Source organism: Carcharhinus amblyrhynchos, chromosome 9, assembly GCF_965287045.1.
Source record: "Carcharhinus amblyrhynchos chromosome 9, sCarAmb.v2.hapA, whole genome shotgun sequence".
NCBI classification, from domain to species: Eukaryota; Metazoa; Chordata; class Chondrichthyes; order Carcharhiniformes; family Carcharhinidae; genus Carcharhinus; species Carcharhinus amblyrhynchos.
In genome coordinates this window covers 85215188-85240324 of record NC_137332.1, presented here as the reverse complement: position 1 = coordinate 85240324, position 25137 = coordinate 85215188, and the positions used below count along the sequence as shown (strand labels likewise).

General features: G+C 46.2%; 1 protein-coding gene across 3 annotated transcripts in view; it reads left to right on the top strand.

Annotated features, from left to right (window-relative positions):
* The window catches only part of ralgps2 (Ral GEF with PH domain and SH3 binding motif 2), a 359688-nt gene that overhangs the window by 261470 nt on the left and 73081 nt on the right, over positions 1-25137 (top strand). For all 3 annotated transcript variants that reach the window (XM_080196004.1, XM_080196003.1, XM_080196005.1), the window contains exons 12-14: positions 6654-6795; positions 18237-18388; positions 19744-19798. In XM_080196004.1, the coding sequence (XP_080052130.1) occupies positions 6654-6795; positions 18237-18388; positions 19744-19798 (349 nt within the window). The remainder of the gene's footprint in view (positions 1-6653; positions 6796-18236; positions 18389-19743; positions 19799-25137) is intronic.

The following is a 25137-nucleotide window of genomic DNA, read 5'->3' as shown; positions in this document are numbered from 1 at the left end:
TGCCCCCCCCCCCATCTTGAGGCTATCCCCTTCGTTATCTTATACGTCTCTATAAGATCCCCCCTCAACCTTCTAAACTCCAACAAGTACAGGCCCAGCGTGTTTGGTCTCTCCTCATAGGCTAACCCCCTCATCTCCGGTATCAGTCTAGTGAACCTTCTCTGCACTCCCTCCAAGGCCAATATATCCTTCCGCAAGTGTGGCGACCAAAACTGCATGCAGTACCCCAGCTGCGGCCTCACCAGTACCCTGTACAGTTGCAGCAAGACCTCCCTGCTTTTATATTCTGTCCCCCTTGCTATAAAGGCCAACATTCCATTTGCCATCTTGATCACCTGCTGCACCTGCAGTCTGGGTTTTTGCGGCTCGTGCACAAGGACCCCCAGGTCCCTCTGCACCATAGCATGCTGCAGCTTTTCGCCTTTTAAATAATAATCCCTCCTACTATTATTTCTGCCAAAGTGGATAACCTCACACTTGCTAACATTATACTCCATGGAGTATAATTATCCTCCATTATACTCCATGTATAATGGAGGATAATCTTCTCTAATTTTGTCATTAAATTTGTGTGCCTTTAACTAGAATGATGATGTATTACAACTAGTCTTCATGCCATTTCTGGTGGTATTTTAAGTCTTAAATCGTACTGTTGATTTCTCGTACCAAAGATATTCAGTTCTGGGGAAATGAAATTAACTGTGACCATGTTGATTGATCAGATGTTTGATAATAAAATGTTTGGTCCTGTGTCATCAGAGAAATTCTCTAGTTGTGTGGCTACAGTGAAAAGTATTGTTTCTTGTGCACTATATAGGCAAATCATACTGTACATTGAGAAGGAAAGGAGAGGGTGAAGAATGTACTGTTAGATTTATTGATAGGATGTAGAGAAAGATCAACATAATATGAGCTAGGTCCATCCAAAAGTTTGACGGCAGCAGGGAAGAAGCTGTTCTTGAGTCAATTAGTCGTGACCTTAGACTTTTGTATCTTTTTTCTGACAGAAGAAGGTGGAAGAGAGTGTGTCCAGTGTGTGTGGGGTCCTTGATTATGCTGGCTGCTTTTCTGAGGCAGCAGGAATTGTAGATGGAGTCAATGGATGGAGGGCTGGTTTTGTGTGATGAACTGGCTTTGTTCATGACCCTTTGTAGTTTTTTGCAGTCTTGGACAGAGCTGTAATACAACCAGAAAGAATGCTTTCTATGGTGTACGTGTTGGTGAGAATCGTAGCAGACATGCCAAATTTCCTTATCTTCCTGAGAAAGTGGAAGCTTTGGTGAGCTTTCTTAGCTATAGCGCCAGCATGGAGGGACCAGGTTGTTGGTGATCTGGACACCTAGAAACTAGAAGCTCTCAACTATTTCCACTTCATCACCATTGATGTAGACAGGGGCATGTCTTCCACTACGCTTCCTGAAGTCGATGACTCTTTCCTTCATTTTGTTGATATTGAGGGAGAGATTATTGTTGTCACACCAGTTCACCAGATTCTGTCTTTCCTGTATTCCATCTCATCATTGTTTGAGATCTGACCCACTGTGGTGGTGTCATCAGCAAACTTGAAACTTGAGTTGAAGGGAAATTTGACCACACAGTCATAGGTGTATGAGTAGAGTAGGGGGCGAGAATACAGCCTAGTGGAGCACCGGTGTTGCGGATGATCATGGCAGAAGTGTTGTTGCCTATCCTTACGGATTGCGACCTGTGAGTTAGGAAGTCTAGGATCCAGTAGCAGAGGGAGGAGCCGAGCCCCAGGCCTTGGAGTTGAAGCCTGCACTGACAACAATCCCATCCAGGTCCTGTCCCCGTAACACCATGTATTTACTCTAAGTTTATTTTAAGTTTCAGTTTATTAACTATTGTCACAAGTAGGCTTACACTAACACTGTTACTGTGAAAACTCCCCCAGTCCAAGCACTCTGACGCCTGTTCGGTTATACTGAGGGAGAATTTAGCACGGCGAGTGCACTTAACCAGCACCTCTTTCAGACCAGAGCACCTGGAGGAGATCCACACAGACACGGGGAAAATATGCAGAGTCCACATAGACAGCACCCAAGCCAGGAGTTGAACCCAGATTCTTGGCACTGTGAGGCAGCTAATTCCCTGACACTAAAGGTGGGATTTTCCAGCCTCGCTTGCCCCAAAGCTGGAAAATCTCACCCAAGATCAATGGACCTTTCCATTGTCCAATCGCCTGCTCTGATTCCGATAGTGGGCGGGATGATAAAATTTGTCCCCGAGAGTCAATTTAGCATGGCCAATCAACCTAACCCACAGATTTTTGGAGTGCGGGAGGAAATTGGAAACCCATGCAGATGTGCAACCTCTGCACAGTCAGCTGAAGCCGGAATTGAACCCAGGTCCCTGGCACTGTGAAGCAGCAATACTAACCAGAAATGCAGGCTGCTAATTTTAAAAAAGATTTGCTGCAGGAAGAAGCATGCGTATACTTGATGTTTTTAGAAATTAGGACAAGTGAGTTACTGGGACTGCAGCAATATTTTGAGGGCATCCCAGGATCTATGGCAATACTTAGAGGGGATTCTCACACAAAAAAAAGGTCAACTGGATTTTGCTGTCAGCGGATAAGAAATGAACATCGCTCGTTTTGCTGCATTTAGAGATTATTTCCAGCATAATGCCCTTTTCGGGGATCTGTGGCAGGAGAAAGAACCTGGTCACTTGAGACATACAGAATCTAATCAGAATGTGTAAATTATATGTATTTCGTTGTAAAATCATGTACAGGAGATGAAAATAGCGGGGGAAAGAAAGATGTGATAAATAAATAAGAAGTAAAAAAAACTTTAATAAATACCCTAATTGCTGCATAAGATGTGGTCCTGCTGCCTGGACCATTCTGGCAGGGCCTTCCAGTATAGCCCTCCCGAGAGTCTCTTGTGTGATGGCCTGCTGTGCACTCCACAACTTGGTTCAGCAGTGGCGAGATTCCTGGAGGAGGGCAAGCCAGCAGATGTCCCTGAGGAGGAGGAGGTCAAGTAGGAGCTAGTGGATGGACACACGGGCAAGGATCCAGCAGGACTGGGAAGCGAGGGAGATCCTCATCTCCTCTAGATTTATGACCAGAGCGCCATCCACCAGCTCCTACCCCGAGCCCTCAAATCTTGTCCACACCTCCTGCCATGGATACCATTGACGTCACACCAGCGTGGTGGGCCTCAGTTGGCCGTGTTAGTGAATTACTGGTCCAGGCAGAAGGGTGATGACAACTCACTATCTGGCACACTGTGATGCAGCCCTGATGTCACACAAGTCCGACTCCTACCTGTTCTCTTGCCAGTGGTGTCTGGGGCCAAATCTGAGTGAGAGTTGGGAGCTCATCCATCTGGTTCAATGATCCAGAGGTTGGGGGAGGGCGTGGGTTACTGGTTGTGGGATGGGCAGTCCCAGGGTCTGGCGGGTGCTGGACTGATGTGGAGGTGCCAGCACTGGACTGGGATAAACACAGTAAGAAGTCTCACAACACCATGTTGAAGTCCAATAGGTTTATTTGGTAGGAAAAGCTACAAGCTTTTGGAGCGCTGCTCCTTTGTCAGGTAGGTGGAGTTCTGTTCACAAACAGGTCATATAAAGACACAGACTCAATTTACATAGTAATGGTTGGAATGCCCGCCCTCCTCCCCTCCCGCCTCCTCCCCCCCGCCCTCCCTCCCCTCTCGCCCCCGCCCGCCCTCCCTCCCCTCTCGCCCCGCCCGCCCTCCCCTCCCTCGCCCCCGCCCGCCCGCCCTCCCTCCCCTCTCGCCCCCGCCCGCCCGCCCTCCCTCCCCTCTCGCCCCCGCCCGCCCGCCCTCCCTCCCCTCTCGCCCCGCCCCGCCCGCCCTCCCTCCCTCTCGCCCCCGCCCGCCCGCCCTCCCTCCCCTCTCGCCCGCCCGCCCGCCCCTCCCCCTCCCCTCTCGCCCCGCCCGCCCTCCCTCCCCTCTCGCCCCCGCCCGCCTCCCCCCTCTCGCCCCCCCCGCCCTCCTCCCCTCTCGCCCCCGCCCGCCCTCCCTCCCCTCTCGCCCCGCCGCCCTCCTCCCCTCTCGCCCCCGCCCGCCCTCCCTCCCCTCTCGCCCCGCCCGCCTCCCCCTCGCCCCCTCCCTCTCCTCGCCCCGCCCGCCCTCCCTCCCCTCTCGCCCCGCCCGCCCTCCCGCCCTCCTCCGCCCGCCTCTCCCCTCTCGCCCCGCCCGCCCTCCCTCCCCTCTCGCCCCCGCCCGCCCTCCCTCCCCTCTCGCCCCCCGCCCTCCCTCCCTCCCCTCTCGCCCCCGCCCGCCCTCCCTCCCCTCTCGCCCCCCGCCCGCCCTCCCTCCCCTCTCGCCCCGCCCGCCCTCCCTCCCTCTCGCCCCGCCCGCCCTCCCTCCCCTCTCGCCCCGCCCGCCCTCCCTCCCCTCTCGCCCCGCCCGCCCTCCCTCCTCCCTCTCGCCCCCGCCCGCCCTCCCTCCCCTCTCGCCCCCGCCCGCCCTCCCTCCCCTCTCGCCCCGCCCGCCCTCCCTCCCCTCTCGCCCCCGCCCGCCTCCCTCCCCTCTCGCCCCCGCCCGCCCTCCTCCCCTCGCCCCCCGCCTCCCTCCCCTCTCGCCCCCCGCCCGCCCTCCCCTCTCGCCCCCGCCCGCCCTCCCTCCCCTCTCGCCCCCGCCCTCCCTCCCTCCCTCTCGCCCCCGCCCGCCCTCCCTCCCCCTCGCCCCCGCACGCCCTCCCTCCCCCCTCGCCCCCGCACGCCCTCCCTCCCCCCTCGCCCCGCACGCCCCCGCCAGCCTCCCGCCCTCCCCTCTCGCCCCCGCCAGCCCTCCCGCCCTCCCCTCTCGCCCCCGCCAGCCCTCCCGCCCTCCCCTCTCGCCCCCGCCAGCCCTCCCGCCCTCCCCTCTCGCCCCCGCCAGCCCTCTCGCCCCCGCCAGCCCTCCCGCCCTCCCCTCTCGCCCCCGCCAGCCCTCCCGCCCTCCCCTCTCGCCCCCGCCAGCCCTCCCGCCCTCCCCTCTCGCCCCCGCCAGCCCTCCCGCCCTCCCTCTCGCCCCCGCCAGCCCTCCTCCCACCATCCCTGTCCTCCTCCTCCTCATCCATCTCCCCTGCCCGCCAGCCCTCCCTTGCTCCCTCTCCCCTTTCTCCCTTGCCCTGTTCCCATTCAATTACCTCTGACCCTCCACCTCCCCTGGTATTGAGATTCCACCCACTGTAGGAATCATCACGGACGGGACAGACAGTTTCATGAACTGTCATGAGGTTCATTGACCTAGGTGGGAATTTCTCTTCCTGGAGTGTGGGCCTGACTGGAAAATCCAATTGTGTTGTGCTCCTTCCTGTTGCTGTGGTCTTTTATTTTCAATACCGCAAAAAAGAGATGGCCATATGCTTCCATTGTAACCAAAAATATCCATATACTGTATTATTGAAAATATGCATTTTCCGCCTTGTTGATATGTGAAGTTGCTGCTGAAAGTGACAACTGTTATTTCCATATCAAGTGCCCAGATTAGATTTTATGCAGTTAAATGCAAAATGGAATTGTCTGCACTTTGCTTTCCCTCCTTATTTTCAAACAGTGATTGACTTCATCAACTTGATATTACCCTCCCACATACTAGCCATCCACAGAATTGCAGAAATTACAGCACAGAGAAACTCAATGTGCCTTTTACACTTGTGTTCACTCCTGAAATGGTGTAATTGATTATAATCGATCAATAATAATTTTCTCAGAGATTTTCCCAATTCCATTTTAAAATACTTTGTAAAGTCTGCCTTAATTGCCAGTTGTGGTAAAATGCTCCATGTTTTATGTATTTTTAAGTTCCTCTTTCATTCCCCTGTAAATGACCCTATGCCCTTTGCTGCTAATTTACCAACTGTGTAAATAAGCCTTGCCCTCTCGGCATGATGGAACAGTGGTTAGCGCTGCTGCCTCTCAGTGCTGGGGACCTGGGTTCGATTCCCGGCTTGGGTCACTGTTTGTGTGGAGTTTGCACATGTTCTCTCCTTGTCTGCATGGGTTTCCTCCAGATGCTCTCGTTTCCTCCCACTGTCCAAAAATGCATGGGTTAGGTGGATTGGCCATGCTAAATTGCCCTTGATGTCAGGGGGACTAGCTAGGGTTATGGGGATAGGGCCTGAGTGGGATTGTGGTCGGAGCAGACGCAATGGGCCGAATGGCCTCCTTCTGCACTGTAGAGATTTTATGATTCTAAAACCTTTCTTAATCTCTTAGATTCATTCATCCTTCCTTCTTATTGTTTCTCATTTTTGTATATCCTCACCATGTTGTTTATACTGCTTTAATGTCCTGCCTATAATGCAGTACGCATAACTAGACACAGTACACTAACTATAGCCAACCAATATGTTGTCTGCCTATAATGCAGTACGCATAACTAGACACAGTACACTAACTATAGCCAACCAATATGTTGTCCAAGTTTAATATTACTTGCATCCATTGTGAAAAACTTTCAACAGAACACAATGCTAGTACTAAAAATTGAAGATTTGTTTTGTTTACAGTGGCATTTGTGGAATTCAAAATTTCAGAATAATATCTGTAAGATGCCTGCTGATGCCCTTGTGAGGAGTATCGAGTAGTTATTGATCACAGTTCTAATTATTGAAAATATGGAGATCACATGATGCCATTGAGTGATTTGTGTGTGTTTTTTAAATTTTAGGACCCGATGCAGCGTCATCCCCACAGAGTAGCAGGCGATATATGGCAGCCGAGGCCGCCCTAATGAATATTCCACCGACGCCACCTTCTTCCAGGCACCTACTAACACATGGACATAGGAAGTCCCACAGCCTAGGATATAAGTCAGTTATCTGTTTTATCTGTTATTTTTTATCGTCGCGTACTGATTTCTCAGTGTATAAGCTTGAAAAAAACTAACCACTCTGTTTGAACTGTTGGGAATTTTTTTTTGGGCAGGCTATTTCCTGTCAGCAGTTTAAGTTGTTTTTGATTATTTTCCCAGTTTTAGAACACCTTTGTTTCTTTAAGAAATGTTAAAAAATATAGCTTTTGCCATCAAACCATCTCTAGTCTTTTGGAGTCACAAAATAATCTGAGAGCATGAAGCGGCACCGAAATAGTCATCAATGTACCGAAGAGTTGTGGGAGGGATCCGGACTAAGACTGAACAGGGCATGCTGCATCCTGTAAAGAGACAGCATAACTGGGACCCATCTAAGTACACATACCAATATCTTTTATTTGGAAGAAATGAGACAAATTAAAGGAGAAATTGTGGAGTGGTATATCAGTGGCTATTTTGGTGCAGCTTCATGCAGTCTGGACCTGGAAAAATTTATTAATTTCACTTCCAATTTCAACCTTCACCTTTCTTTCACCTTCACATGGTCCAACTCTGACGCATCTCTTCCCCTCCTTGACCTCTCTGTCTCCGTTTCTGCTGATAGACTGTCCACCGGAATCCATTATAAGCCCACCGATCCCGACAACAGCTCTTCACACTCCACATCTTGTAAGGATTCTACCCCATTCTCTCAGTTCCTTTGCCTCTGCCGCATCTGTTCTGATTATGCCACTTTAGAAAATGAAGTCGTGATATGTCTTCCTTCTTCCCAAAATTGTGCTTTGCCATCCACTTTGGTTGACAAGGCCTTCAACTAGGTCCAGCCTATCTCCCAGGCCGCTGTCTCAATGCCCCCCTCCCAGAACCAGACAGGGTCCCCTTGTCCTCTCTTTTCATCCTACCAGCCTCCATATTCAATGAATCGTCCTCTGCCAACTCCAGCATGATCCCAGCACTCAACACATCTTCCCTTCACTCCCCCTGTCTGTTCCCTCCAGCACACCCTGGTCCACTCCTCCATCACATCTAACACCTCACCCACTGCCAATATCACCTTCCCATGCAATTGTAGAAGGTACATCACCTGCCCTTTTACCTCCTCCCTGTTCACCATCCCAGGGCCCAAACACTTCTTTCAGATAATCTATTGCATTCGCTGCTCCCAATGTGGTTTACTCTACATCAGAGAGACCAAACACAGACTAGGTTGCTGCTTTGCAGTACACCTTTGGGCCATCTGCAAGCAGGATCCAGACCTTCTGTTGTTTGCTATTTCAAACATACCACCCTGTTCTCCTGTCCACATGTCCATCCTTGGCCTCTTGCAATGTTCCAGTGAAACTCAACATAAACTGGAGAAACAGCACCTCATCTTACAATTAGGCACTCTACAGCCTTCCTAACTGAACATTGAGTTCAGTAACTTCAGAGCATGAACCCTCTCCTCCAACTCCACTCCTTTTCCATTTTTGTCATTTTATACATCCATTTTTATTACTTTATCTTGTTTTTAATTGTTTTCACTTCTGAAATCTTGCTTTCCATCTTGTTTCAGCCACCCCGCCTTCTCTCCCCCATCCCACTAAGGTCATCTGCTGCATCCCTATACTCTAAATCTTTGTTCGATCAATTACACATTCCGATCTCTTAAGGGCACTCTTAGCACCATTCCTACCTTTATCATCATTTACATTCCCTTCATCTTTTTGTCCATGCCTTTCTTATTAATTAAAGCAACTCCCATCTCCCCCACCTCCCCCCGCCTTAGTATCTCAGCATAAGTTCATTGTCTTCAGCTCTGACAAAGAGTCACCCTGACTCAAAACACTCCATTCTCTCTCCATAGTTGCTGTCAGACGTACTGAGATTTTCCAGCATTTTTTGTTTTTGTTAAACAAAAGTGAAGATGACTTGTGGGTTTTATTTGTTTTCCAGCATTGCTTGTCATGTTGTTTGCATGCCAGCAACACATTTTAAAGCCTTACTCAGATGGGTCTACTGCTGAGTTTATCCTGTTTGCAAGTGTCTGTGGGTTTTTTTATTCATTCATGGGATATGGGCATCGCTGGCTGGTCAGCATTTATTGCCCATCTCTAATTGTCCTTGAGAAGATGGTGATGAGCTACCTTCTTGAATTGTTGCAGTCCATGTTCTGTGGGTTGACCCACAGTGCAGTTAAGGAGGGAATTCCTGGATTTTGACCCAGCGACTGTGAAGGAACGGTGATATATTTCCAAGTCGGGATGGTGAGTGGCTTGGAGGGGAATTTGCAGGTGGTGGCGTTTCCCATTTATCTGCTGCCCTTGTCCTTCTAGATGGAAGTGGTCATATGTTTGGAAGATAGTGTCAATGGATCTTGGATGAATTGCTGCAGTGCATCTTGGAGATAGTACACAATGCTGCTACTGAACGTCAATGGTGGAGGGATTGAATGTTTGTAGTTGTGGTGCCAATCAAGTGGGCTGCTTTGTCCTGGAATGGTGTCAAGCTTCTTGAGTGTTGTTGGAGCTGCACTCATCCAGGCAAGTGGGGAGTATTCCATCACATTCCTAACTTGTGCCTTGTAGATGGTGGATAGGCCCTGGGGAGTCAGGAGGTGAGTTACTTGCTGCAGTATTCCTAGCCTCTGACCTGCTCTTGTAGCCACTGTGTTTATGTCATAGAAGTCATAGAGATTTATAGCATGGAGACAGGCCCTTCAGCCGAACTTGTCCATGCTGCTCTTTTTTATACCCCTAAGTTAGTCCCAATTGCCCGCATTTGGCCCATATTCCTCTATACCCATTTTACCCATGTAACTGTCTAAACATTTTTTAAAAAACAAAATTGTACCCGCTTCTGGCAGCTTGTTCCAGACACTCACCACCCTCTGTGTGAAAATACTGCCCATCTGGACCCTTTTGTATCTCTCCCCTCTCACCTTAAACTTATGCTCTCTAATTTTCGACTCTCCTATCTTTGGGAAAAGATATTGACTTTCTAGCTGATCTATGCCCCTCATTATTTTGTAGACCTCTATAAGATCACCCCTCAGCCTTCTACGCTCCAGAGATAAAAGTCCCAGTCTATCAAGCCTCTCCTTATCACTCAATCCATCAAGTCCCAGTATCATCCTAGTAAATGTCTTCTGCACTCTTTTTCTAGTTTAATAATATCCTTTCTGTAATAGAGTGACCAGAATTGTATACAGTATTCCAAATGTGGCCTTATCAATGTTTTATACAACTTCAACAAGATGTCCCAACTCCTGTATTCAATGTTCGGACCGATGAAAGCAGGCATACTGAAGCCTTTTTCACCACTCTGTCCACCTGTGACTCCACTTTCAAGGAGCTGTGAACCTACACCCCTAGATCTCTTTGTTCTGTAACTCTCCCCAAAACCCTACCATTAACTGAGTAAGTCCTGCCCTGGTTTAGTCTTCCAAAATGCATCACGTTGCATTTATCTAAATTAAACTCCCATCTGCCAGTCGTCAGCCCACTGGCCCAATTGATCAAGATCCCGTTGCAATCTGAGATAACCTTCTTCACTGTCCACTATGCCGCCAATCTCGGTGTCATCTGCGATCTTACTAATCATGCCTCCATATTCTCATCCAAATCATTTTTATAAATGACAAATAACAGTGGACCCAGCACTGATCCCTGAGGCACACCACTGGTCACAGGCCTGCAGTTTGTAAAACAACCCTCTATAACCACCCTCTGACATCTGTCCTCGAGTTGAGAATTATTCTGTCATCAAGCTAGTTTTTTATCCATTTAGCTACCTCAATCTGGATCCTGTGAGATTTAACATTATGCAGCATCCTACCATGTGGTACCTTATCAAAGGCCTTGCTAAAGTCCAACAACTGCACTGTCCTCATCTACCTTCTTGGTGACCCCTTCAAAAACCTCAAATTTATGAGACATGGTTTTCCCCTCACAAAGCCATACTGACTGTGCCTAACCAGTCTTTGCGTCTTTAAACACCTGTAGATCCTACCTCTCAAAATACCTTCCAACAACTTAACCACCACAGATGTGAGGCTCACAGGCCTGTAGTTTCCAGACTTTTCCCTGCAGCCTTTTTTAAACAAAGGCACAACATTTGCCACTCTCCAATCTTCAGGCACCTCGCCTGTGATTATCGATGATTCAAATATCTCTGCTAGGGGACATGCAATTTCCTCTCTAGCCTCCCACAATGGCCTGGGATACATTTCATCAGGTCCCGGGGATTTATCTACTTTGATGCGCTTTAAGACTTCCTCTGTAATATGTACACTCCTCAAGACATCACTAATTATGTCCCCAAGTTCCCTAACATCCATGCTTTTCTCAACAGTAAATACTGATGAGAAATATTCATTTAGGATCTCACCCATTTTTTGTGGATCTGCGCGTAAATGACTTTGTTGATCCTTCAGAGGCCTTACTGTCTACATAGTTACTTTTTTGGCCTTATATATTTGTAGACACCCTTTGGATTCTCCTTTGCCTAATGTGGTGTGTCAACGGTCAATGGTAACCCCAAGGATGTTGACAGTAGGGGATTCCTTGATGGTAACGCCATTGACTGTCAAAGAGCAGTGGTTAAAGTCTCTCTCATTGGTTAAGGTCATTGCCTGGCATTTGTGTGTTGCGAATGTTACTTGCCACTTGTCAGCCCAAATCTGGATATTGTCCAGATCTTGTTGCATTTGAACATGGACTGCTTCAGTATCTGAGGAGTCGCGAATGGTGCTAAAGATTGTGCAACTATCAGCGAACATCCCAACTTCTGATCTTATGAAAGAGAGAAGATCATTGATGAAGCAGCTGAAGATTGTTGGGCCTAAGATATTACCCTGAGGGACTCCTGCAGAGATGTCCTGGAGCTGAGATGACTGACCCTCCATAACGACAGCTATCTTCCTATGTACCAGGTATGACTCCCAACCAGTGGAGAGTTTGCCTCCTGATACCCACTGATGCCAATTTTGCTAGCGATCCTCGAATGTGGTCTTAATGTCAAGGCTTGTCACTCTCACTTCTGGAATTCAGCTCTTTTGTCAATGTTTGAACCAAGGCTGTAGTGAGGTCAGAAGCTGAGTAACCCTGGCGAAACCCAAATTGGGCATCACTGAGCAGGTTATTGATGAGCAGGTGCTGCTTGATAGCACTGTTGATGACCCCTTCCATTGCTTTACTGATGATCAAGAGTAGACTGATCGGTAATTGGCTGGGTTGGATTTGTCCTGCTTTTTGTGTACAAGACATACCTGGGCAATTTTCCACATTGTTGGGTAGATGCCAGTGTTGTAACTGTACTGGAAGAGCTTGGCTAGGGGAGCAGCAAGTTCTGGAGCACAAGTCTTCAGTACTATTGCCAGAATGTTATCAGGACCCATTGCCTTGGCAGTTTCCAGTGTCTCCAACCATTTCTTGCTATCAATAGAGGGAATCAAATTAAAGGGATAAAGGAAGATAGTGTGGATTCCAGGGTTTGAGTATGAAGGTTAACATCCATAACAGCAGCAAGCTCGTTTAAGGGGCAAGGTTTTGGAGGGTCATGTGACCCAGTGCCTAATAGGGCCAAAGCACGTGAATCCTAGGGCTGAGTGCGGTTTCTCCCAGGCAGACTGAAGTCAGGAGTCGAAATAACCGGTTGCATCTTTCTTACCCTCTGTATATAAGAAATAGGAGCAGGAGTAGGCCATCTAGCCCTTCGAGCCTGCCCCGCCATTCAATAAGATCATGGCTGATCTGTTGTGGCTCAGTTCCACTTTCCCGCCCTCTCCCCATAACCCTTAATCCCCTCTCTTATCAAGAACCCATCAACCCGCTTCTTAAAAATATTTAGCGAGGCAGCCTCCACCACTTCAACGGGCAGAGAATTCCAGAGATTCACCACCCTTTGAGTGAAGAAGTTCCTCCTCAACTCCATTCTAAACCGCCTCCCCTTTATCTTGAGGCTGTGCCCCCTAGTCCTACTGTCTTTTTTGAGCGGGAAGAGTCTCTCCACCTCTATCCTATCCATCCCATTCATCATCTTATACGTCTCAATGAGATCTCCCCTCATTCTTCTAAACTCTAACGAGTACAAGCCTAGTTTATTCAGCCTCTCCTCATAGCTCAATCCCCTCAACTCCGGTATCAGCCTAGTAAACCTCCTCTGCACTCCCTCCAGGGCCAAAATATCCTTGCGCAGGTGCGGCGCCCAAAACTGCACACAGTACTCCAGCTGCGGCCTCACCAATGCCCTATACAGCTGCAGCAAGACCTCCCTACTTTTATATTCAATCCCCCTCGCTATGAAGGCCAGCATCCCATTCGCCTTCCTGACCACCTGCTGCACCTGCAAGCTGGGTTTTTGCGACTCATGCACAAGGACCCCGAGGTCCCTCTGCACCGTCGCCTGCTGCAGTTTTTCGCCACGTAAGTAATAGTCCTTCCTACCATTCTTCCTACCAAAGTGGACCACCTCACACTTGCCAACATTAAATTCCATTTGCCATTTCCTGGCCCATTCGCCCAGCCTATCTAGATCCTTCTGCAGACTCTCCACACCCTCCGCACAATTTGCCTTTCCCCCAATCTTGGTGTCATCAGCAAATTTCGACACCCTGCACTCGGTTCCCTCCTCCAGATCACCTATATAAATGGTAAATAGCTGAGGCCCCAGCACCGACCCCTGGGGCACCCCACTAGTCACCAACCGCCAATCCGAATAGCACCCATTGACCCCCACTCTCTGCCTCCTATTTGACAACCAATCCTCTATCCACGCTAACACCCTACCCCCAACTCCATGTCCCCTGACCTTCTGCAATAACCTCTTGTGAGGTACCTTGTCAAACGCCTTCTGAAAATCCAGAAAGACCACATCCACCGGCTCTCCTCTATCCACTGCCCTAGACACATCCTCATAGAACTCCAGTAAATTTGTCAGACACGACTTCCCTTTAATGAAACCGTGTTGCGTCCGCCCTATCAAGCAATTCCCTTCAAGATGCCTCGCAATTTCCTCCTTAATGACGGATTCTAACATTTTACCTACCACAGACGTTAAACTAACCGGCCTATAATTCCCCGCCTTTTGCCTGGCACCCTTCTTAAACAACGGCGTAACATTAGCCGTTTTCCAATCTTCCGGCACTTCCCCGGAATCCAGCGACGTCTGGAAAATAACCACCAAGGCATCCACTATAACCTCCGCCATTTCTTTCAGAACCCTCGGATGCATTCCATCCGGTCCTGGGGACTTGTCCACAATCAGCCCCTCCAGTCTGTCGAGCACCACCTCTCTAGTAACAGTAATGTCATTAAGACCCTCCATTCCTACCACCTTTCCATCTCTAACACCCGGCAAATTATTCACGTCCTCCTCCGTGAAGACAGAAACAAAAAAGTTATTCAAGACCTTAGCCATATCCCCATCCCCTACCACTAGCTCCCCTTTCTCATCCTCTAAAGGACCAACGTTCACCCTAGCCAGCCTCTTCCTTTTTATATATTTATAAAAACTCTTGCTATCCTTTTTTATATTAAGTGCTAGCCCAGCCTCATAGCTTCTCCTACCCTCCTTTATCAACTTCTTTGTCAATCTTTGTTGACATTTAAACCTTTCCCAATCCTCTTCTCGCCCACTGCTCTTAGCTACTCTAAATTCCTCCGCTTTTAATTTAACACTTTCCTTCACCTCCTTCGTTATCCACGGCTTATTACCTCTCTTCCTACTGTCCTTTTTAACCATCGGAATAAATTTCTGCTGAGCACCAAGAAAGATCTCCTTAAAGATCCTCCACTGCTCCTCAGCAGACCTACCTTCCAACGCACTCCCCCAGTCCACATTTGCCAATTCTTCTCTCATCCTACCATACTCCCCTCTATTCAAACAAAGGACGCGTGTCCGGGAACCCACTTTCTCCTCCTCCATCTGCACCAGAAACTCCACCATACAATGATCACTCTCTCCAAGAGGATCCTTCACCGCAAGGTCCCTAATTCTACCCGCCTCATTACATAGCACCAGATCCAAGATAGCTCGCTCCCTCGTCGGCTCCAACACACACTGTTCAAGGAAATTATCCCGGCAGCATTCCAAGAACTCCTCCTCGAGCCCACCTCGTCCAACATGGGTCGACCAATCCATATGCAGATTGAAATCTCCCATAACTACTGCCGTCCCATTCCTGCACGCCGCACTTATTTGCGTGTTAACAGCCCGCCCCACCTCCAGATCATTATTCGGGGGCCTATAGACGACACCCACCAGCGTCTTCCTCCCTTTGCTGTTCCTAATCTCCACCCACAACGATTCCACGTTCTGCTCTTTGGCTCCGATATCATCCCTTGCTACCACCTTGATACTATCCTTAATCAGCAGAGCTACGCCACCCCCTCTTTCCTCCTGCCTATCCTTCCTAAACACTTGATAGCCCTGTACATTCATCTCCCAGTCCCTGTCACCTTGCAGCCACATCTCTGTAATGGCCACCAGATCGTATCCATTTGTGTCGATCTGCGCCACCAGCTCATCCACTTTATTCCGAATGCTTCGTGCATTCAGATAAAGCGCTTTCATCCCAGCCTTCACCTGGACCCTATTTGCCGTAACGCCACCAATTGGGACATCCTCGGCCTCTTCCCTTACCTGTACCCTATCCTTAACTTTAGACCTCGTAGCGTCACCTACCCTCGCACCCTCCCCCCCCTAATTAGTTTAAAGCCCTGTCTACAGTCCTCTTTACTCGATTCGCCAACACTCTGGTCCCAGCACGATTCAGACCAACCCCATCCCGCCCGAACAAGTCCCACCTACCCCAATACTGGTGCCAATGCCCCATAAATTCGAACCCATTCCTCCCACACCAATCCCTGAGCCACCCATTCACTTCCTTTATCCTGTCAACCCTACGCCTGTCTGCACTCAGTTCAGGCAGTAGCCCAGAGACGACCACCTTGTCGGTTCTACTTTTTAATTCCATTCCCAGCTTCTCATACTCCCTCCCCAGATCCTCAGTCCGCACTTTGCCTACGTCGCCGGCACCCACATGTACTACAACGACCGGGTTCTCACCCTCCCACTCCAGGTTCCTCTGCAGCCCAGCTGCAACATCCTGTACCCGAGCACCAGGCAGACAACACACCCTTCTGTGCACTTTGTCATTGTGACAAAGGACAGTGTCAATACTCTTCACCCCACTATCTCCAATCACTACTACGTTCCTTTTCCCCTTCTCTTTGCCTATGTCCTGCTGCATCACTGTACCGTGTGCAGTTTGCTCACCAACCTCACCTGCCTCGTCCTCTTCCAGACTGGAAGCAAGAACCTCAAACCTGTTATGCAGATTAAGAGGCTGAGGCCTCCGCTCCTCACCCCCCTTCCTCCTCCTCCCAGCAGCCCCCTTTTGTCCCTGACCCTTAGATTTAGCCAGTCTAGGGGCACCCTCTCTCCCCCTGATGAGCCTCAGTGTCTGTAGCTCAGAGGCCAGCTCATCCACCTTGAGCTGGAGCTCCTCCAGCAACCTGCACTTACTGCAGACATGGTCACTGGGAAGGACCCTGGGGTCCGCCAGTTCCCACATCATACAGAAACCACACATTACATGCCCCTCCATTATTCACTGTAATTTTTTATGGGGAAAAAAATTTTTTTCCTTGTTTCTTGCTGTAGTAGTTTTGAAAAAATTTTTTTCCTTGTTTTTTTTCAAACAAACTCACCTGGCCTTTTTTCCTTCAAGCCCTTTTTGATATTAAGCCCTATTAACTCACTCTGCTTCCCACTCACTCTGCTTCCCACTCACTCCGCTGCCCGCTGTCTACACCAGGCCTCCTTTTAAACCTGGCGCTGATTTCAAGCAGGCTGGTCCACAAATGCCTTTTCACCACACCCTCGGAATTCTTAAAGCAGTAAATACAATAAATAAATGCTTTAAACAGTTCTACAAAGAGTAAAGTGCTTTAAACTTATTTTAAACAGGTTTTTAACAGGTAAAATCTTAGCTATATAGTTATTCCTATTAATAAACAGTTTTTTAGTTACTCCACTTGGTGGTCGACAATCTTTCTTACATCTATTCAATGTCAATTTGGAAAGCATGAGCCATTTGACCCTGATTTGGAGGATTGGGTCCAATATGTTGAACACCTGTGATATTTCTTCAAAGCAAACAAAATAGTGGGGGAGTAGAAACCAAGGGTAATGGCTCACAGCCTGACTTCTCTGTACGTCCCTGACACTAAAAGTTTCGAAGAAGTAGGAAAAATGTGAAGCCTTCAGTGACTAGGCAGAGATAGAAAATTAACTCACAGCAAGAGCTCCTGGGGAGGCAATAACAGCTTTATTGGAGAGGTTGAGGCAAAAGTCTGGATATTGTGAATTTGGGTCTGCCCTGATAACAAGTTGAGAGAGCAGCTAGTGTGTGGGGTGAATAATACTGCCATACAGAAGAAACTGTTGGCAGAAGCAGAAATAACCCTAAAAAAGACTTTAGAAATTGCCCTTGCTGTAGAAAGTGCAGAAAATGGCACGATGGAACTTCAAAGTGTGCAAGCTGGTGCAAGTTTTGAGGGAAACTGCTAATGTCAATAATGCCAGGGATAGGAGCACAGAGTTTAATGAACTAAGAAGTACAGAACCAGAGAGAGTGCAGATGTGTAAGACATTTGGTCTATAAACCAAGAACTGTGAAGAGTGCTATCGGTGTGGGGGAGCCCACCTCAGGAGAAGTATAGATTTAGGAAGCTGTGTTTTATGCCTGTGGCAAAAATGAGCATTTCGGAAGCAAGTGCAAGGCTGAATAGGACCTGCCTGGAGGAAAAAAAATTCTGGCTCCAGTGCACAGCGTAGAGAGTCCTGTAATCTACACAATAGTGGAAAAACAAACTTATCAATGCCTACAGGGAGGGGTTTAGCCCCTGAGATTTTTAAATACTGCAACCAGGCAGGCGAAGCCCCACTGACTTTTTTTAACCCCACATAATAAACATTCCTAGAAATTAATAGAGACATGTTTTGGGGCAAAAAGTAACTGGAACTAATTCTCAGATCACATATAGATAGGGTGGAATAGATAGGGTGGACTCTCAGAGGCTATTTCCCCGGTTTGAAATGGTCGCTACGAGAGGACACAGATTTAAGGTGCGGGGAGGGAGGTTCAGAAGTGATGTTAGGGGTAAGTTTTTCACTCAGAGGGTGGTGAGTGAATGGAATCGGCTGCCGTCAGTGGTGGTGGAGGCGAACTCGCTGGGGTCTTTTAAAAGACTTCTGGATGAGTATATGGGGTTTAATGAGATTGAGGGTTATAGATAGGTCTGTAGGTTGGTAGGTGATGTGGTCGGCGCAACTTGTGGGCCGAAGGGCCTGTTTGTGCTGTAGTGTTCTATGTTCTATGTTCTATGTTCTATATGCACACTTAAATTTTATTGCATGAATGAGAAGAATTCAAGTTAATGTCTTTTTCCACAGCTTTATACACAAGATGAATACAGTAGAGTTTAAGAGCGCTACATTTCCAAATGGAAGACCTCGGCACCTACTAGATGACAGTGTAATGGAAAACTACACCCCTTCCAGAGTTCAGGCAGAAAGTTCCACTATTTCCAGTGGAATATCAATAGGTGTGTGAATAGATTCTGATCTTTTACATCATGAGAGTTTGGGGTGAAAACCACTTTGACATTTAGAATGGAAATGATAACAGTGTTGGATGTTATTACATGATTGACAAATGACTTTAAGTTCATGTTGAATTAACTTTAAATAAATCAATAAATAATAGGTTGGTATTACATTAGATATGGAAGAAATATTTCTGAGATTTGAATCAGGTTCATAATGTAATGTTAGATGCTGTCTAATTGAAACCAATCACATAACATTTATAGTGCTACCAATGGGCACTGCATCTTTGAAGTCTTGAGACTACACATTTTCTAATGTTTAATAGATATACTATCTATATCTACAGTAACTTTGACATGGCAGCACATGGTTAGCATTGCTGCCTCATAGCACTACGGATCTAGATTCAATCCCAGCCTTGTGTCACTGTCTGTCTGGAATTTGCATGTTCTCCCCGTATCTGTGTGGGTTTCCTCCGGGTGCTCCGGTTTCCTCCCACAGTCCAAAGATTAGGTGGATTGGCCATTCAAAATTGCCCTTTAGTGTCAGGGGTTTAGCAGGGTAAATACGTGGCATTACAGAGATAGGGCCTGGTGGGATTGTTGCCTGTGCAGCCTCAATAGGCTGAATGGCCTCCTTCTGCATTGCAGGGATTCTATGATTCTATTCAAGACCAGTGGGAATTGATTGAAAACACCAATTTTTAATTTAGACTCTTGTAACTAACTAAAGGATGAGATATTCATCCTATATTGTTTTGAAACCTAGATCCCTGAGGTGAAAGGACACTGTGCCAATCAGGTGCATCAAACAGGACATTAATTTAAGAATTAAAAGTTTAAAAAAGATTTAAAAGTATACTTATTGGTGTTACAAGTAGGCTTAAATTGCAATGAAGTTACTGTGAAAATCCCCTAGACACCGCACTCCAGGCGCCTGTTCAGATACACTGAGAGAGAATTTCGTATGGCCAGTGCACTTAACCAGCATGTCTTCTGGACTGTGGGAGAAAACCAGAGCACCTGGAGGAAACCCAAGCAGACACAGGGAAAACATGCAGACTCCACGCAGACAGTGACTCAAGCTGGGAATCAAACCCGGGTCCCAGGTGCTGAGAGGTAGCAGTAATAACCACTGTGTTACCCCCAATTAACAGATAGCATTAAAAGGTTTTCTTAGTTTTCTTCTTTGCATATTATTGTATTCTAATAAATTATTGTATTCTTTTGCTCAGGAGTAGGTAGGTAGAAACGGCACGATTGATATGTCAACTTTGTAAAATATACTTAATTTTAAACTGTCACAAAGACAAATTTTAATGTTTTAATCCACAACATTTTTTTTATTTCAGGTAGCAGTGAGGGCTCAGAACTCAGTGAAGAGGTATCATGGCCAGCTTTTGAAAGGTAAGGGACTTTAAGGAAGTAGATGGAGATGGAGAATGCCTTCTGCTCCATAGAAAGAACAATAGGCACCTAACTATGGTTTGTCTTATTGAGATTCAATGACCTAAATCATCTGGTTCCACTCACCATGGGAGTGGTTGCTAGAGGGACGGTAAATATGACAGACAAGCCAAAGATCCATTGAGCTTGAGCAGGAATTTCTAATCTTGGGGAGGGTGGAACCAGAAAATCCTGCCCAATGGCTCTAAAGATTCATCAGTTCCAGGTGCTTCAATCAAGTTGGATAGATCAATCTTTTTTCTGTACAGGATGATTTGTGACTTGGATCATTCAAAGATTTACTGGCAGTGACAAAACAGCTCAAGGGTATTATTTTTCTTCAAAAAAATTGTTATTTTCTTTAACTGCATCCCACTGCAAAAAATGTTTGAAAGAAATATGAGTTATCTTCGCACAGTTGTGATAATAGTGAATTACCACTGTTATCAAGCCCTGTTTATATTTTTACAGCACTGAATGGCATCAAAGTACAAAACTGATGATGTTGGAAAGTAAATATTCAGCAATATGATCATTTAATGGTTAGGTACTATGTTCCCCTGCGGTTAAAAAATCAATATGTAGCACTGAGAACCATCCTATGTTTGGGAGATTTACAAAGTTAAACCACTAGTTTCTGTTACCTAAGTTAAACACCTTTGGTGCAATAACATGGTTCAGCTTTTATTTAACTGGAAAAAGTTTGGTTGTAAGATGGGCAGAGCACATCTTTGTTCAATGCATACAGCCATTTTACTAAGTAAATTCAGTATAAGATCAATTTATTTACCTACATTTAAACCCTAAAGTCAGATTACACTCCACAAGTCCAGTGACAAAATGCATTTTGAAATGATCTCCCAGGAATTAGTAGTGGCTTCAATTTCAGGTTGGCCAAAGACTGATCTGGACTGCCAGACATTTGAGTAAATTACTTTGAAAGCTTGTGACGGGTTTTCTACAAAGTAAATTCTGATAGTATTAATTCTGGTCTCCTGAGCATCCTTGATTTCAGTTTTCCACCATTGATGCCCATGCCTTCAGTTGCCAAGGCCCGAAGCTCTGGACTTTTCTCTATCCCTCTCTGCCTCCCTACAATACTTTTCTCCTTTAAGACGTTCCTTTAAATGCTATTTCTTTGGTCAAGTTTTTGGATCATCTGACCTGATATCTTTTCATGTGAATTGGTGTCATTTTTAGTTTTAAAATGCTTGTTTGAAGAGCCTTGTGACATTCTGTTACATTAAAAGCAATATGTAAATAACAATTGTTCAAATAATTAACATTGTATCATATCAAAATTATGCTAAACTGTAATTAATAGTATATTATGGAAACAAGATACAACATTATCATACCTCAGATGCAGTTGATGCATGAAAACTGAGTGAAATAAATCAACGTGCTAATTAAGTAATCATTCTAATAACTTTAAGAGTCCTCAGAATACAGTAATGCTGGAATATTTGAACTTAATGTGTCAAGTAATTGTGTTAGTTTAATTGGTTGTTATCAACCTATACAATTAATATTACTGTGGTGGAGTTTCTCATGAATATTTCTGTCTATCAAGGGAATGGAAGTTAGCATGAGGGAACATTTCCACCATTAAGCACTCCAAAGTGAGGTACTACAAATCCAACTGCAGACCATGACTATGCTTTGACCAGTCATAGAATCAGAATCATAGAAACCCTACAGTGCAGAAAGAGGCTATTTGGCCCATTGGGTCTGCACTGACCACAATCCCACCCAGGTTCTATCCCTATGTAATTACCCACTAATCCTATGCATCTCAGGACACTAAGGGGCAATTTTTTAACATGGCCAATCAACCAGTCATCAAAATAAAATCTCCTGCAGTACCAGTGTACATCATTTCCCACAATTTTGAGAACAGTGGTGTACCACCTATGTCACAGGACAAATAACCAGAGACATAAAAGGTGTGAAGATGCAACTTAAAACCCTATCATGGTAGCTGGTGGAATTTGAATCCAATTAAATGGGGAATTTAAAAAATCATCTCAGTAATGTTTACCGTGATGCTACCAGGTTGTTGTAAAAACCTATCTGATTCACTGATGTCCTCCAGGGAAGGAAGTCTAACTAACCAGAGGAGTACACGCTTGTAACTCCTCATCTCGGAATCAAAATGTTAACTCTTATTTTCTCCACAGATGTTGCCAGACTGGCTGTGTCTTTTTATTTCATATTTCCCAGCATCTGCAGTATTTTGCTTTTACGTTGTTGCTCCTGAACGAGCTGTACTCCTCACCATGCTGTTCCAGTAAAGTTCTGTCTGCCTGACAATGTGGAAAATTGATAGATATTTCCTGCCCATTAACACCAGGATAAAATCAGCCCAGCCATTATTTCCCCATCAGTTTATTCTTAAGCATCAGTAAGGGTGAGGCGATGACCCAGTGATATTATCATTAGACTATTAATCCAGAAACTCCACTAATGTTCTGGGGAACCCAGGTTCAAATCCAGCAGTTGGTGGAATTTGAGTTCAATAAAATAAAAATATCTGGAATTAAGAATCTACTGATGACCATGAGACCATTGTTGATTGTTAGAAAAAAAACATTTGGTTCACTAATGTCCTTTAGGTAAGAAAATCTGCCATCCTTACTTGGTCTGGTCTACATTTGACTCCAGAGTCACAACAATGCGATTGACTCTCAACTGCCCTCGGGCAATCTATAAATGATGGCCATCCAGTGACACCCATATCTCACAAATAACTTAAAATAAGTAAAGGAAAAGTTGCCACAATCCCACATGACCATAAGCTGCTCTCCACTTTGAGAGCAATAGTTGACCATGATGATTTAACTTGAAGATCAGCACAGCTCAGGTGAGGGGCAAGGTTGAGAAGGCGAGACCTTCATGAATAACCTCAGCCGGTATGGGAGTGGATTAGGTCAGTTGGTTGCACAGCTGGTTCATGATGCAAAGTGACGCCAACAGGATGGGGGGTGAGAGATGGTAGATGTCATTAACATTGCTACCAGGCAGTACTTAGTCATCGATAACCTGCTTATCGATGCTCGGTTGGATCCTGCCAAGAGCCTTGGCTGCAGACCTCATTCCAGCCATTGTCCAAATAAGGACAAAAGAGCAGAACTCCAGGTGAGTGTGACTGCCCTTGGCATCAAGGCAGAATTTGACTGACTGTGGTATCAAGGAGCTTGAACAAAATTGAAGCCAATGGAGATTGAGGGAAAGTTGTTGACTGGCTGGAATCATAGCCAGCAGAAAAGGAAGGTGGTTTTGGTTGTTGGACTCAACCATCTCAACCACTGGATGATGTTGCAGAAGTTCCTCAGTTTAGTGACGTGGCACAGTCACCTTCAGCTGCTTCATCTCCTTTCCTCCATCATAATATCAGAAGTGAAGGTGCTTACTGATTATTTCACAATGTTCATTCAGTATCATTTGTGACTTCTCAGATACTGAAGCAGTCCACATATATGCAGAAAATCCTGGACAACATTTAGGCTTGGGTTGATAAGCTTGGGAGGAGCATTTATGCCACACCAGTGCCAGGCGGTGATCATGTCCAAGAAGAGAGAATCATGTTATGATACTTGGCCAGACATCCAATTCATGTTATAATCCTAGACTAGATCTCCAAGATCTCAACTGAGGGCGACATGGTAGCACAGTGGTTACCACTGCTGCCTTTGCCCCAGGGACCAGGTTCTGATGACTTTTGTGGAGTTTGCACATTCTCCCTGCATCCATGTAGGTTTCCTTTGGGTGCTCCAGTCTCTTCCCACAGTCCAAAAGACATGCGGGTTAGGTGCATTGGCATTGCTAAATTCTCCCTGTGTACCCAAACAGACTAGGGGATTTTCACAGTAACTTCATTGCCATGTTAATGTAAGCCCACTTGTGACACTATTAAATAAACTTAAACTTAAAGTTTATAGTAAGATTCAGATAAGGACTAATAACTTTTTTGTTGCAAGTAGAAAACACTTGTTCATCGAATAATGCCACAAGATTCTAGGTGTTTTGAACAAACAAAACTAAACTTTACTATACAAGTTCAGAAAGATAAATTACAAAAATCTACCTTGTACTTTAACATATTATGAGGTACATGTGAATTAACAGGAAAACTCGTTCTACAGACCACACTGCCTTGGTCACAACTATCATTGCAAAGTCCATGGATCTCTCAACAACCCATCCAGAAATCAATAATACTGAGTCAACCAATCTCAATTGAACTCTGTTTCCCTTAAGAGGGATTCCAGTCTTGACCTTTGAAGTTCTAACCTGGGAATTGTCTCCAAAAGTAGCTCCAATTTAGATTGCATCCACAATGCCACACCTGACAGGGTTTCACTCTCATCTCCAAGATTGTTAAGTCTGCAATAAAGCACCAACTCATACTCACAATTTTAGTTTTTGGAGTTTGCACTCCAAGCAGAACATTACGGCTCTAAAGGGATAACTATGTTCCAACATCCTGCAGCACAGACTCATCAACTTCTGCTGCTGCCTTTGTGGAACCTCAGGCCTTCTTCTGAGCCCTCATCACTTAAAATCTGCCATCCAGAACTTTCTTCCTGTGTGGAACTTGTTTCTCTGCTTTTTTCTTAACTGGGGTATGTCTCTGTCCTCTACCTGCAACTTATCTTTTAGGGACATTTCCCTGTTCCCTCTCCCTGTGCCCTGGTCAGGATTCTTGATTTTGGTTAAAACAGCTTGTCTCACTAAAACTGACTTCTTCATAAATCCTGTTCACTGACCCTTGAGTTGATTTGGCGACCTGTCGCAACATTCCAAGAGAATCCCACCCTTATTACTGGGCAGGAAAAAATGTAACAAGCATTGGGTCATTCTGTGCTTTAAATGTTACAATCTCTACAGACTGCTAACAACATAGTGAGAAGGATGCAGAAGAACAAACGTGCAGGGAAATCGCAGAGAGAGGCATATATTATGGAATTTTTTTTATGCCAATTCCATCAAATCAAGTCCAATTCAGAGTCTGAATAAGTTGAGACATTCCCGATCCAAGCTGACAAGAGAGGGCTCTCACCTCCTGTCTTGGACTTGATCTATATGATCCAAGTTTGCCTATTGGAGTAGGCGTAGCTCCTCCTCCAAGGCTTGATCTCATTTGCATCTTAGCCAAAAGGCCGAGATACCGCTTTTAAAAATTGCTTCAAAGGAAGCTGAAATGCAACCTAATGACTTCAACCAAGCACGGCATGAGGATACCACACTTGATCTGCCCGAATATAGAATGAGACAGTGGTAGGGTAAAGGATGGGAGT